Source organism: Epinephelus lanceolatus, chromosome 21 (genome assembly GCF_041903045.1).
Source record: "Epinephelus lanceolatus isolate andai-2023 chromosome 21, ASM4190304v1, whole genome shotgun sequence".
Classification (NCBI taxonomy): Eukaryota; Metazoa; Chordata; class Actinopteri; order Perciformes; family Serranidae; genus Epinephelus; species Epinephelus lanceolatus.
Window position 1 is genome coordinate 17,217,338 of NC_135754.1, and position 15,267 is coordinate 17,232,604.

At 44.6% G+C, this 15,267-nt stretch overlaps 1 protein-coding gene across 1 annotated transcript; it reads right to left on the minus strand.

Annotated features, from left to right (window-relative positions):
* Positions 1–563: 563 nt before the first annotated feature.
* Positions 564–15,267, minus strand: sbk1 (SH3 domain binding kinase 1). Its single transcript, XM_033612182.2, has 4 exons — positions 14,842–15,267; positions 5,407–5,648; positions 2,542–2,744; positions 564–2,016 (listed from the first exon to the last, which is right to left on the minus strand). Exons 1-4 carry the CDS (start codon positions 14,877–14,879, stop codon positions 1,189–1,191), a joined length of 1,311 nt encoding a protein of 436 aa, XP_033468073.1. The 5' UTR covers positions 14,880–15,267; the 3' UTR covers positions 564–1,188.

The following is a 15,267-nucleotide window of genomic DNA, read 5'->3' on the forward strand; positions in this document are numbered from 1 at the left end:
GTACATTCTATGATATCTTGTTGCTACATACAGTGCATTGCCCCGACAGTAACTGTAAAACCCCCACACCCCTTTCCCTGTCATAGAAAATTAGTACCGCTACATAGTTGAACTACCTGATAATACGGTGCACTCCTAGAAATATCAAATTATTTACAATATAGAGTCGTAGTTTTCACCACCTCCTTTACAAAAATCTTGTGCTTTAGCATTTGAAACACACACATACACATCCAAACACACACAGCAGGTAGAAAAGAAAAAATAAAAAGACATTTCTTCTCCTCTTCTTTGTTCACCACTGGGGGGTTTTTCACTCGGAAAATGTACAGTCCCTGTATTCTATTTTGTTCCATTGGAAATGAATCTCATTGAGAGCAGTTCAGAAGTGGCAGATGTGTGTTTCAGCCAGTCAATGGATTTCCATTAATAATAAAACAGGAAGTGGCCCACTGAAGTGTCCTGAGGTGATGCCTATCTCTGAGAATCTGTCTCTACGTCTAGACACCTACATGAAAAGATATCTCATACAAACTGCTACATAAAGGTTTCTTTTTTTCAGATTTTTCTCTTTATAACACTTTCTCTGGAGAAAGACTAATATTATGCATTGGAAGTTGGCAGGAAGTCTAAGAAAATGAGGAAGGAACATAGTTGCGTAGATTTGCCCTCAGATCACCGGCCTCCGACTGAACGGCATCGCCCGATCAGATTAAGCTTTGGCCTCCCTGGAGCTTATATTACGAGATGAATAAACACTAGTTAAGAGACATAACATAAAAGAGACATGAAGTGATGAGTGAGAAAAGACAGAATCCATTTTTTATGGAGTATCTAATTATAGAATCATTAGCACCACCACAGTGTATGGGCAGAAAACACAAATGTGTGGATGGCAGAGTGAGCTGCTGAGAGGAGCGGATTCTTAAACTGCCTCTCAGCTTGGGAAGCAGTCTTTGGTCACAAATCAAAACCTAAACGGCATGTGCCAGTGATAAGCTGTCCGAGCGCGGAGCGCTGATTGATGATGTCCATTTCCACAGCCGGGGATGTGATCCTGAGCTTCTCTTTCATGGTTAAAGTACCTCTCCTTTTTCAGTGGAGTCTCTGTGGTAGTCATTAGCACCTCTTCACAGCTTGTTATTACTGTGAAAAGCCATCTAGTCTCCACTGCTAACATTAGCGTGGTCACACACAGATTTCAATGGCAGTTGCCATCACCATCTGGCTTTTGTTCTTGTCTCGGCCTGGAGACTGGTGCTGCCCAGGCTCCTCTCTGGGAGATAGCGGGTCGGACAGGACGCTGCGTTTGAGTGGTGCCGGGCGCAGGCAGGATGTTCCTGGAGGGGTGGAGGGCTCGGGGTGTCTGTGGGAGGAACGTGATGAAGTGGAGGTCGAGGAGGAAGTGCAACTGCCAGTACACACTCCCGAGCTTGACCTCTCGCCTCTCTTGGCTCGGCAAGATGCTCGGCGCCTGAGCTCGCTGACCAGCTCGTACTTGACAAAACAGAAGACGTCCTTAACGCCACAGCGCTTTTCTGGCTCAGCAGCGAGCAGCCGCTGAAACATGCGCAAGGCATCATCAGTGAAGCGGCGCCACTGAGACGGGTACGTCCCCATGGGACACCCTGCTTTCTGCCAGCGTCGAAACTCCTCATAGAAAGCATCAGCCGGCAACGCTGCCTCCCAGGGGAAATTTCCTGTCAGCATACAGAAGACCAGCACGCCAAATGCCCACACATCCAGACTGGTTGTCACAAGGAAACCCTCAGCACGGCTTGCGCGGCACACCTCCGGTGCGGTATAGGGGATGGTGCCACTCACCCGTTTGACACGGCATCCAACTCGTCGGGTCATACCAAAGTCAGCCAGCTTGATGCGGCGGCACTCGCGGTCAAATAGAAGCACATTCTCAGGTTTGACATCCCGGTGCACCAGGTTTTTACTGTGCATAAAGTCCAGCGCCAGGCCCAGCTGTTGCATGCAGCGTTTGACCATTTCCTCTGGCAGACCAACCTGAGAGGAAGAGAGAGTGGAGGGAAGGAGAAAGTGTTGGAGAAAGGAAGGCAGAAAAACAGAGAAGATTTGGATTAATGCAATGTAATAGATCCAGTACATTGTGTAGGAGGTGAGACTATGGGAGGTGATACCAGAAAAGAGCTTTGTGGTGAGTAGGTTACAGCAGCCTACAGTTAAAAAGAGTAGGTGATGGTTATGTTGAGTGGTGGATTAAAAGTACAGGGTGAAAAGTGACACGTTCCAAGAAGGAAAACTGAAACAAGGGTCTCAGTCTTGAGTTCCGCTGCAACCATTTTTAATGAGTCTTTAGAAGAACCTTGAAGTCAAACACTGCCAGCACATCAACTGGAATAGCACTAAAGCAAAGTGAGAGCTCTGTGCGGAGAGAAAACCGGGATGAAGACAAGGCTCCGATCCCAGGAGAGCTTGTTAAAACCGCCGTGTCTGAACATGGCGGCTGATTGGAGCAGCTCTGGCTGAGTGAGGACAGTGATTGGTGGAAAGGAAGGATGATGCCTTTACCTGTGGGGGGATGATGTCAAAGAGGTCCCCAGCGGGGGCATATTCTTGTCCAAACACATAGCTGTCCTCCGTCTCAAAGAGCACGTCCAGGACTTTGATAATAAAAGGGCTGCAGCTAAGTGAGCCTGTTAGACTGTACTCCCGCAGGAAACTCTTGAGCTTCGTCTTGTTCTTGGTAACAAACTTCAACGCCATTTTGGTGCCTAAAAAAATCAGACAAAAACACTTAGAAGATCATAATTAAATGGAAACTTAGTATTTTTAAACCTGGATCCTATTTTTCCATGTTTTTGTGTTTAAGTGACAACAATGAAATCCCTATGAGCAAGTGTATACCATCAGTTTATATCCATTAAAAGTGTTTGTTTTTGCCGCTGACAGGCTCAGACTGTTATTGTAAGTGTCTGATAACATTACTGAAAGGGCCCCACAGAGAAATTAAACGTTTTTCTTTTCCTTTCTTTGGTCTGTTTGTCATTGTGATCAAGTCTCAGTCAAGGAGATGTCTGGTTCTGAACTCTCACGAGAGGTAATCTGATACACTGGATGTAGACTGCGGCTACCTGCGTGTTACCGTTTTCAAAATTCCCTTTGCTACAGGAAACAGCAACAACAGCCTCCAAGCTAACAACGCATATGCTGAAAAGGGCAAGTTTTGACAAAGTTTCAGAGTGTACAATAAGGCATGCCCCCTTTGCTCCTTCAGTGAGCTGTTTTGAAGATCTACAAAGAATACAACAACTTATGAACACACCTCAATACAACCCACACTCCGTCTCGCAGGACTCTCATGCCCGATTTTGCTCCATTTTCTGACACGGCCAGCCAGCATTGATTTGACTTATCTTTCGAAACGTCTCCAGTCAAACAATACCTGAACGATACCTGAATAACTTATCCTTTATGAGACAAGGGTCTGATCCTGGACCGCCCCTAATCCCCTGCCAGATTAGCAAATTTGCTGTTGCCGCTGTCAACAGACCTGCTCTCCTTATGAGCTCACACAGCAGCAGTGCTTGCACCCAATTCTAAGCCCTTGATTGGTCCCAACAAACTTACAACGATACTACTCGTTAATAACTATTAGGTAACATTGGCACTGTGATGCTAACTGTTAGCCATCTTCCTGTGTACTGCATCCTGGGCTTAGCACCACCCAGGACAATTGTGATTGGTTTTGAGAAAAATCAATCCAGAGTGTTTTTGTCCCTATAGCATAATGGTCATTTGGTGGTGGCACAGAGCTGTAGAGATAGGTCCAGCTACACAAGAGGTGCCTTGTTGCAGGAAAAACAATGGGGAAAACGTCAGTGAGAGTTGGAGTGCTGGGAAGTCTGTTGTGTCTGAGCACAGAAAGGGTAGCTCTAAGAGATTTTCAATGTCATGGCTGAATATTTCCTTGATTTTAACAATGTGGAAAAGTCTGCGAGATTTCAGATTGAGACTTGGTTATACATCGTAAGTGCTATATCGTATAGTTAACTGGACATGCTTGCGTTTCTTGAAGACGTTTCGCCTCTCATCCAAGAAGCTTCTTCAGTTCTTCAAGAAACGCAAGCAAGTCCAATTGCCTACGATATAGCACGTACGATTACCATGACCTGGATGACTGAGAATCTTCACCGACAACTTGGTTATAGAATAACAAACAGACCACCAAAAGATAGAGGTCTGTCAGTGGCTTAAAGAAGCACTGTCAATGGATGTATTTTGACGATGCACAATTAACTGTTGGGATTACATTGCAGCCTATTTTCCCATCATGGCTGCAACTCTCTCATTCAATACTGGACCCATTTCAAAAACTGTTGTCTCTGTTACCCACCTAGACACAATAACATGGCAAAACAGGGTCCAGTTGGAAAAACACTGAAGCTTCCCTTTAAGCTCTGGTGTATCAACCCTGTATATCAAATTAGTATTGCCAATGTTTTACCATCTAAAACACTCAAAGTGTTATCCAAAGTGAATTTGGAAGTGTTACCTGACACTCTAATGGAGCGGAGAGATTTCCAACAACCCTGTCTCTGTAACAGCTGCTACATTCATTCATATAAACATGTACAGAGAATGGACCTCACCTCCATTACACACATACAACCAGCTGTTCGTGATCACAGCTGCAGATATACAGAGTGCGCACGAAGCACTTTAAATCTCCGCTGCCCTCTCAGCCTACTTCACAATGCTTACTTATACCACTTTCAGACTGAGCCAGCTCTCTAACCTTGCTTTTCTTACAACTAAGGATTAAACAGTATACCTAAAAAAAATCTGTTAACTGCTGAAATGAATGTCTCAGCACTGTGCCTTTAGACTGTACAACATGCTGATCTGCCTTAGCTGTTTATCTCCCACTGTGAGGCATGCTGGCACTACTACACTTCTATTTATGCTTTACTAGATGGTTGACAGTCAGAACCACTGACTGTATATAAAGATGGACGACACATTTTCACTTCCTCCCGCTGTACAACAATGAAGCCAAAGTATCCCAGATATGGTTCTGCCATCTTGCGCTAATGATGTCATTTGGAGCCAGGGTCTGCACAAAAGTCATCTGGAGTATCAAGTTTCCCGCCTATACACCCGTCCGACCATTTGCGAGCAGAGCCACTGAATGCTAGCCCACCTATTGGCTCACACAGTTGTCAATCCGATTGTAAAATCCCCATTTCATAGCATGATTAAAACCAAACTTTTACAAAAATGAACACTTTGTCCTTGTACTGCAGCCAGCCACCAGCGGACGATCAAGATACTTTGGTTTTGCTTTTGATGAGCTGTCATGTCGTCCATCTTTATATACAGTCTGTGGTCAAGACACACTACTAAAACAGGGCTTAAGGATAAAGATCTACTCACCTTGTGTCCGGTGTGCCACCAGGTCCACCTTGCCATAAGTGCCCTTCCCCAGCTCACGGATGTGCTCATATTGTTTGGCTACATCTGCTGCCGACAGAGAGGTGATGGCCAAGGCCTGCATGTCCTCCACGGGCACCCCTCCGCAGTAGCCCATCTTGGATGTAGGGGAGCCCCCACCGCTGCCAACTCGTCCCGGCCCAGATGGAGAAAGAGACAGGCTCGCCTTGACGCTGTGGGGCAGACTAAATGAAGAGGAGAAAACACTGCTTAGAGTCAGGTTTTTTTCTGCTGTGATGATGGCAGGCGATAAATTCTGTGCATGAATGCTCTTCAGTATCTTTATATTTGTGGGCACACGTCCATATATTCTTGTCTGTACATCGTGTCCCAGCGGATGGTTAAATCAGGAAGGCTTTAACAGACCTTCATTTCCATACAATCAATTCAGGGATGGCGTAAACAGGGGGAAGTGCTTTCAGTAAATGTATTGGACTTCCTGCTGTCCCTGTAGATCACTCTGGCCTGCTTTCAGATATGGCTGGTCTCAGACAGCACTTACTGGCAGACAGCTATGAGAAAATCAATATGACCAGGTAGAGGGACTAACAAAATGGAAACAAATGGAGAAAGCTGACAGCTCCGAGGTATATACATCCTGGTGAGGCATGCCACAGATCATCTCCGAGGCATTCATACATATACATTTTCCAACAGCAGAAACAATCACCGGAGCTGTGAGGAAAATGGGTTGCTTAGTTTTGCCTGGAAAACACATTTGGTTTGCACAGTGGTTTGCTCCACAGTATGTATTTCGGTCAAATTGCTGAAGCTGAAAAAAAAAAAAAAAAATACTGCAACAGAAAAGTTATTGCTGATTTTCAGAAGTGCCAAGTTTGAAATAGGTCAAACTGATCCTAGGAGGGAAAATACAGCTGCTTTAATTGCATGCTCCGATGGAGTCAGACACACAAAATGTACCAACTGACAAAAAATTAAAAATCAGAGATGAGTGACAGTGCAGGTGAGTCTCTGTTACAGTGATTGAGCAAAACTATTAAACTGCACAAAATGGACCTTTTGAGGAAATGAAGTGGATCACACTAATGATCTTACCCATTGTTTTTCATTCAACCTCCCCTCCCCACACGCACAATCAAATTTAATCATCCAATCATGCACAGCACGAACACACATACGCACACTAATAGGCATCAAATCAGCGCAAACAATTTTGCTGATGGCCTTTTTCATCCATCATTCAAAGGAAACCGCTTTGGTCTTTGTTCTTGTCTCCCTGCAGCCAGTTTCTCAGCACCACTGCTTTAAACGAGAGCATCGGAAAACGTGTCTGATTCGACTGACAGTTGCATTTTGGGGGGGAAAAAAACAAGCCGAATTAATACACAGTAGCTACAGTTGATGAAAACATGGCGCAGGAGGTTTTGTTCTGAAGGTGTTGAGGTTCCTCGGCTATCTTGTGGGAAGAGGGTGATAAATATAGCTATTAGACAGCGAAAACTAAAATAGGATGCGACCATTTGCAGCCTCGTGTTCTTGGCTCGTCCCTCTTTGTCGAAGAAACACTGCAAATAGAAAGTGCCCTGTGTGCTGTGTGCATCTCTGTAGATAACACTTGCTTCTTGATTTTATCATAAGCAGGGAGATGCTTATATAAGAGACTATGAATATTGTAGCCTACTCATTCTGCATGTGCCCACTGTATGGCCTCAAGCGAGTCAACACAAAAGTTGATCATTATCCAGATCAGTCCGTGGTCCAGGTTTGGTGATTAAACATTTAAACAGGACAGACAGACAGACTGGAAGCACATTTCCTCTGACCGCCCACTCTGCGTGGCCCCATCGCCTCTGTGAGCAAGAACGAAGCAGAGCGAAGGGAGCGCTTGTTTACTTGCACTTCTTCCATTCAGCTCCACGGGCAAAATGTGCAGCACTCCAGCATGGATCTTAATCACATTACTCAGCTCCCACAAAGACAAAAGCACCCTCCCCGCCCAACAGCGCAGGATGCTTTGCACTCATTTCCTTTGCAGAACTGGATTAAGAGTCCTGAAATGTGATGAGTGGTTGGGGGATGATGATGCTGTAAATGTGAACCAGAAACTGCAGTCTAGTGCCCCCGAGGTGTGGGGATGAAGTTATGTGGTCTCTGGGAGATGATTGTGTGTGTGTAAGTGTTTGTGAAGAGAGTGTGTGTGTGTGTGTGTGGGGGGGGGGGGGGGGGGGGGGGGGGGTTCTGGTGTATCAGTCGCACAGTGACACTCTATCAAAGGGCCTTTGTGTTCCCACCTCTGAGAGGGAGCAGCTGTGAGCCTCCGCACGACTCAGCATTTGTGCTCGGCCACAGCCACATGCCCCACTGATCTCCCATCCTGCCCTCTGCTCCTCTCCTGTCCTCTCAGGCATCTAAAGACAAGATAGCAGCAACACGCTTGGCTTGCTGATAAAGATTTGGCTTGAGACCCATTTTAATGTCTGTGGGCTTTCTGAGCCAGTCCCACTCATTGTCAATCATCTGTAAGCCTTTTGCAAACAGATCCCCGGGCTGCTCACTTATTCCTGTCTCATTTGTGCCACTCTTGTTCAGGTTAGACCTTGTATCTTCAATATTTGTGATTCTCATCTTTTAATTTGGATGAAAAATCCTCTGACAGTTCATTATCTGAAAACCATCTCAATAAACAGGCTCAAAAAAGCACAGTCTGGAGACAAGCCTTTTTTTTTTGCATATTCCTAAAAAGTGGAGAGCCAAGACTCTCGCTCAGCAGCAACAATCTGTTTTCCAGCCACTAATTTCCCCTAAAATACAGATTGGCAATCTCGCTCCATTTAGCAATTACTCAAACAGAGCTGAGTGCATTCGCAGTATAACCCTCTTAAAAACCAGGTTGTTCCCAGAAAAAGGCAAAACATCCAGTTTTACGTTCTAATAACCACAGCGTCAGTCTGGAAACCTGTTGTGGCTGATTCTATGAGATTAAACTGCAGAAGCAGTTGACCTTTTTCCTCTATAAACACATAGCTGGAAATGAGACCAGAGATTTATCCTGTGATGCCGCTGACAACCCTCCCTCTTGTTATAGACTGTCTCTTAGCAGCCTCAGGGTATGACATATACCTGGCCCGGTGTGTCTTAGCCTCTGACCTCTGAGGGTAACACTTGTGAGCTTAGGTCTTACTGTGGACGTCAAGTGACACAAGTTACAACTGTTCTCAGAGCGTTATTTTTAGGGCATTTTTACACCTGAAAGTTTGAACCAAGGTTGGCATTTTTGTTACATTGTATACATTTGATCCAGTTAGTTTTGGTTTCACAGTGTGATTATGCAAGAACACTAAAGAACTACTTCCTATCGTCATCTGCTGATGATGGAACGTCGTTTTTTCTCATTTTATAAAGTCGTCTCATCCTCTCCCTGTATGCTAGAGCGGGTCATTTTATTCCGTTGCATTGTTCGTGGACAAACCAAAACCTACTTTGTACATCTACTACCACTTGACAACTGTACTGCTAATTTCTCCTCTCCTCTGATTGCCAACACTTGTCTGCTCCAAGCACAGCTACCATCACGCTCTTTGACACTAAACCACACACACACACACACACACACACACACACACACACACGATGCACTGAGGCACTAGACTACTCTTATGACTTGACGATAGCCTGCCAAACATTCCTGTAATTTGTCCGAAAGTCCGAACCATTCGAAAATTGTTTTCACACCAGAAACAAACTGACCCATGGTTCACTATGATCCAGACTGAGACCTCTTTTTGTCAGATCAAGGTACAGCTGCTTGATCTGGACTGTGGCCCGAGAGAGGCTTCACACCTGTAGTTGTGGTTCGGATCAAACAGAAAAGTCCAAGAGTCAGAGCTAAACAAGGTAGGTCTGAAAGGCCCTTAGATATGCTTGCTCCAGCATGGCTCTTGGGATGGCAATATTGCTATGTCGCTTGGTTGTTCGGTCCACCACATGGCACCAGACTAAAATACCTTAACAACTATTGAATATTGAAATATTGGGCTACTGGAAACTATTGGAAATTCTGTGCCAACATTTATGATCTCCAGAGGATGAATCTCTCTGACTTTGGTGATCCCTGACTTTTCCTCTAGTGCCAACATCAAGTTAACATGATTATTGGATGGATTTGCCATGAAATATGGTGCACACATTCATGTCAGGTTAGCAAGTGCTACCATGCCATTTTAAGATGGTGAAGATTGTACATTACACCTACTTAACATGAGCGTGTTAGCATTGTCATTATGAGCATTTAGTTTATTGCACTGCAGTTCCCAGCCTCAAACAACTGCTAGCATGGCTGCAGACTCTTAGTTTGTTTGCTTAAAAGTATGTTCAAGGTTGCCTTCATTTACAGGGCTATTTGTTTAGTTCCATGCCATTGTTCAGATGGCCCATTATTCTGAAACCCCAATAGTCTAAAAAATGTCCCATTGTACGGAAGGATCCATTTATCCAACAGCCCAAAAACAAACATCCATTGCTCAGAGGGCCCATTGCTCCATTGAAAATACACTCTCCCTGCAGTTAGAAAGATTCATGCCCTTTCACACCATCTTTCCCCTGGCTGATTGGGAGCATATACATATATATATATATATGTACTGTATACATACAGTAGCCAAAATTTGACAGCCTAGCTTCTACAATATCTTTTTTTTTACTACAGCGAAGGCATGAACTGCACTACTCTACCTCTTACCCTGATATTCTTACCTTTACCTTACCTAATCTCACTCCTCATGCCTAAACCTAACCAACCCAACCAATGAAGGCAACAAGTACTAGCCAATCAGAGGAAGTGTAGGGCAGGTCATGCCTTCGCCATAGTAGGTCAGTCCAGTGTTATTCTGCATAATAAATAGCCATGTGCTTCTGTTTGGAACAGTGTGTATTTTTAGAGTAATGGGCCTTTAGCGCATTGGGCTTTTTTTTTTTTTGAAGGAGGAGGAAAACAGGCTTTCGGAAAAATGGGCTTTGGCGCCAATGGGACATTTTTCGGACTATTGGGGTTCCGTACTAATAAGCCGTCTGAATAATGTGCTGTCCCCGTTTGTTCTCCAAAGACTAACTGTAGAGCTTGCAGGTGGACAAATATCTGTGGTACCATCATGTGACTCTCATCAGGGACAGTAATTGTTTATTCATCGAGTTCTCCCGGTGTAAACTACGTGAGTGATACAGTTGCAATGAACTGTGACATGACATTGATTAGCACATTGAGACTTCACAGAGGTGAGGTTCAAATATGAATACAGACTCACCTACAGGAGATGAGCTAAATTGCTGTCGCAGAAAAGATGAAAATTTGGGCAATAGATTTTATATTGCACCATGTTTAACAAGTGTATTTTATTGTACACAAAGCATATATCAGCAGCTTTACACAAACTGTTTGCCCTTTTTAGTCCAGCCTTCCTTCCCCCTCTCCTTTTTCTCTCTTTCCTGTTCCAGAAAATGTAAACAAGGGACTAATGAAAGAAATAAAAAGATTGCAGAGCCTGCCTCACGTCCCTACCTCTCTCCATTACTAATGGACTAGTTGCTTTGCTCTTGGCAGAAGAGTCATTATGGGTGAAGACTGATCTCCTGTGTCCAATTTACTGTCAAAATGCCCAACGTGTCTTGCCTCTGGGTCAAAGTGAAAACAGTGAGTGTAATATGAAGTGACTGATGTGGCCTCTCACTGACAGAGAGAAAACATCCGCATGCACAGACACACATATAGATGCATTTTTGTCCATCTGTCTGTCCCTCTCCTTGTTGTCTCGGTGTGGATGTGTAAAATGAAAACAAATGACTGATCCTAAACAATCTGTCATTCAATCAGGAAGCAAATGGGCTTCCTTGTGACAGCCAGATGCACTCAGGACACTCTGTTCCCTGCTCAGGCGTAAAAAAACTGAATCACCTTCCCTGCACAGAACATCAGAGCCGGTGAGTCGGTGGGTTTAGTGCCTCAGTCAACACGTGGCTGAAGAAACCTCCCGCTGTGCTCTGATAGGTGAACCAGCGGCCTGGGCCACGGTCACTCATTTTGACAAATCACCCACTCTCAGCTTTGCCCGGCTGCCCATATGGAGGATCCCTGCTGGGACCGAGTGCTGTGTAACCCGTCCCTGACTTGTCTCGCCTCTACTCTCCGTCCCATCATCCCTCTCAATCTCTCTCGCTACTGTATGCCACACATCCCGTGGAGCCACTGCCTACTGGCAAAAACACTGGCTGACCACTGGCCTCCTGCTGGTATGACCTACATCCCAGGAAGGGACAACCCAAGGTTACAGGGATCCAAGCAAAGACTGAGAGTGGAAATTAGCTATGAGAGGTGAAGGACACCTGGCTCTAGTACTGTGCATTGACCAAAAATGACCATTGAAGTAAAAATGGGCACAATAGCAAGCCAAAGTTTGGGATTAAAGCTAAGGTAGGCTTTTTTGGCATCACTGGTCAAAAATGACTTCTGCACCTTCTCTTGGCTGTTTTCAGGCTTTCGAAAATCTAACCTGTGACGAGAGACTTTGGCAACAACTGCCTTTACTGCAAAGCAACCCAAAAAGGAAAGCAGACTTACAAAGAACATAGTGGCTTAAAGTGTGGCCCATGGGCCAATGGTGGCCATCAGAAACATTTTATGTGGCTCCAAAACATGACATGAAATGCATGCATTACATTTTAATCATTTGTGGTCCATCTCAAAACTTTCACTTTTGGTAGTTTACATTTATTACACTTTTAGGCAGCTGCTCTATTTCTGATTCTGATCCTGACAAAGTTAGTGGTTGACAACTTGCAGCTTGCACTTAACCTACATTAGCACTCAGACATTAAAACTTCAAGCACTCCTGAAACAGACAGTCTGACAATAAATATACCACAAAGCATGTCAATATCAATACAGCATTTCAGAGATGGAGAGAAAATGTTGCTAATAGTTTCGCCTTCGGCTCCATAGCCAAAGGCTTGTGGCTGCGGCTAATTCAACGTCATGTTTATGTAGCTAGTGAGAGCCCCGAATCACAGTAGGTCATCTCAAAGGGCTTTACAGGCCCACCAGTTTGCAAAGAAAACAAGATGGTAATACTTATAGAAATGCCACTAAATAACGGCGTCAGGATCACGATCATAATCAGGATGATTGAAATGAATGACTAGTGCTCGCTCAGGTACGCATCCCCTGCTTGTCTCATAGGAAGGTTAGGACAGAGAGGAGGAGGGCTGTGTTTTCAAACTGCTTACCCCAGCTTTAGCGTTTCGGGATTAGAAACTGTGGAGCATCTGATTTTGAATGCCATCATAAACAATGTCATCATCACCCTCATTGTAATCATGTCCGGCGAAAAAAAAAAAATCTACAGTGAAGTATCACTGCAATAAGCTACCCAGGGAACATACTGTACCTAACCCCCCACTCTCTCACAATCCAGTAGCCTCAAGTTCCAATCGGGAGGTTTCATGTGACAAGAGAGAGAGGGAAAGAGAGAGAGAGAGAGCAGGCTTGGGGGAATCCAGTGAGACTGAATTGAAGCATCCCTCCCTTTGTACCACACGATGTAGACTGCGTCCCTTTGATGTCAAATACATGGGGAAATGTGACTCTATTATGAGCTCAGAAAATGGGGTGTAAGGGGGGGTGTGGCTAGATGATGTAAGAGCATTGCTAAGGAGGACATTGCTCCTGTTATTTATTCTCAGACCAATTCGCCCTCCACCACCTCAAGGCAAACTAACAGCATGGTGATTTGTGATCCCGTTCACATGCTGTACAATAGCATCGAACCACAATCAATGCACTAATGGTGATTGCTGAGGCGGCAATTAACCCCCACCCCCCCTCGTCTTTTATGTTCAAATAAGCTTTAATTGCACAACTGGATATTAGTCACTGCTGCAAGCGCAAGTGTAGGACACAGTGTACGCAAAACTAAAGTCAATTAAAAACAAGAACATATTGTACACAAACCAAACATCCATTCACCAAATAACAAAATAACTGTTAATAACTATAACAGGGCGAATACACTGAACACATACATGACAGAAACACTCATAGTCATACTACACACACCCACACACATGTACATGTAAACATACATATGCTGACTGTCAGGGGGTGTCATTACACAGCTGTTTTCCCACTAACATAATAGCAGGTGAGGAGGTAATACGCAGATATTAAGTGATGAGTCTTTATTTCCACCCAGCAGGGCACAGACTCATTAACAAGACAGTAAGAAAAATGTCCTCTGTGTGTCCTAATTGAGGTTTGCATCCTTCCTGTCCACTGAGCAGCCATGTTGTCCTATAGCAGCTAATCTATGCCACACTGCTGAGTTGGATTTCCTTTTAGTAAACTGATTAATATGTCAGTTTTAATGCCATGCATTCATTGTTAAACTGTATGTGTGAGGGGTTTAACTGGTGTGTGTGTGCCAGCTGTTGGAGTGGGTCATTGTCTGGCATCTGCTGTTTCCATATGAAGCCGTGAGCGTAGTTCTGCAGGCCATATTTGGGATGTTTCTGTGGTTGTTTGTGATATTTCAAGATGAAGAATATGAAGGAAGATTTGTTGTTTTTGTGGGCGTATATGGGCTCCTCCTTTATTTAAGATCCCTGGCTTATATGCATGAAGTATACTCTAACATGTTTGCTTTTGGATGGCAAGTGCAGCATTTTCTACCATTGTCATTTATGTTAAGTAGTATTTTAAACTTTCACACAGTGTTCTGCATGCTCCAGATATAGAGCAACTTTGGCATGAACTACTCCTTTAAAGTTCCCAGCCATTACAGCCTCTCCTCTGGATCAAAACATTGTCTGTGACAAAAGCAAATCCGTGTGCGTATTAGCTGCTGTTGCCTTTCATTTGGAGAGTCCATTACCAGCCTCCAGGCTCTGCTCTTACCGGGTCTGCTCTGTGCAAGTCAGCTGCTCATTTAAATGCATTAGACGGCATTAACGATGAGATATCACCTGTCTGCCCTGGACAAAGTATAAAAGGGCCATTAAAAGTGGATTCCCCCGGATGCCCTCGCATGCATCCATCCAGCACAGACAAAAAGAAAGCAGAGTGGGAAACAAATAGGTGAGTGATGTGGGTGAGCACAGAAATTAAGTCGCAGCTCAACCATTAACTCTAGTTAGAGTTAATCATAGCCTGGTGGTAAATAAAGCTGCTGACACTGATGCTTTATTATGAGGTAGGCAGTGGGAAAATGTATTAATCATATGGGGATACTGATGAGAGGGAGTCAAAGTTCACACCACACAAAGTTATCAAGAATGGGAAAACAATTCAAACACCTTATTTTTTTGCACAGTATCTTTCAGTCTGACCCGGTTTCAGGCACCTCAGGGTGCATCTAGGTGTTACTCGCTCACCTGCTGGCGACCTGTCTCTCTCCTCCATGGTCCTGCATCCGCTCGGAAAGCAGAGCTATTGCGCTCTGCTCCGCTGTGATCCGCCGGGCTCTGCAGGAAACTGATGAATGGATCTCCTCGTTTCAAAGTTATCGATCAGCTATAGGTGCTTAAAAACCTGTGCAGGTCCTTTAAACACCTCAAAAAAAAAGCTTGCAATTTCACAGCTGACAGAGCTCGGATCAGATCTAGTCGTTGTGCTTTGTTGCCTTGCTGCCGCCCGCCCAAGAAGATGATTCCCGTCCTGTGTCTTTCTGGAGATGCTCTACAGTTTGTGACTTTCTTCGGAGGCGGATTAAATCAAAGCATCATCTGATGCTGGAGGCTGAGATGAGGACGCAGGCTGGGATCCCTCCTCTGAGCGCCCACCATCTCAACCTGCCAAGC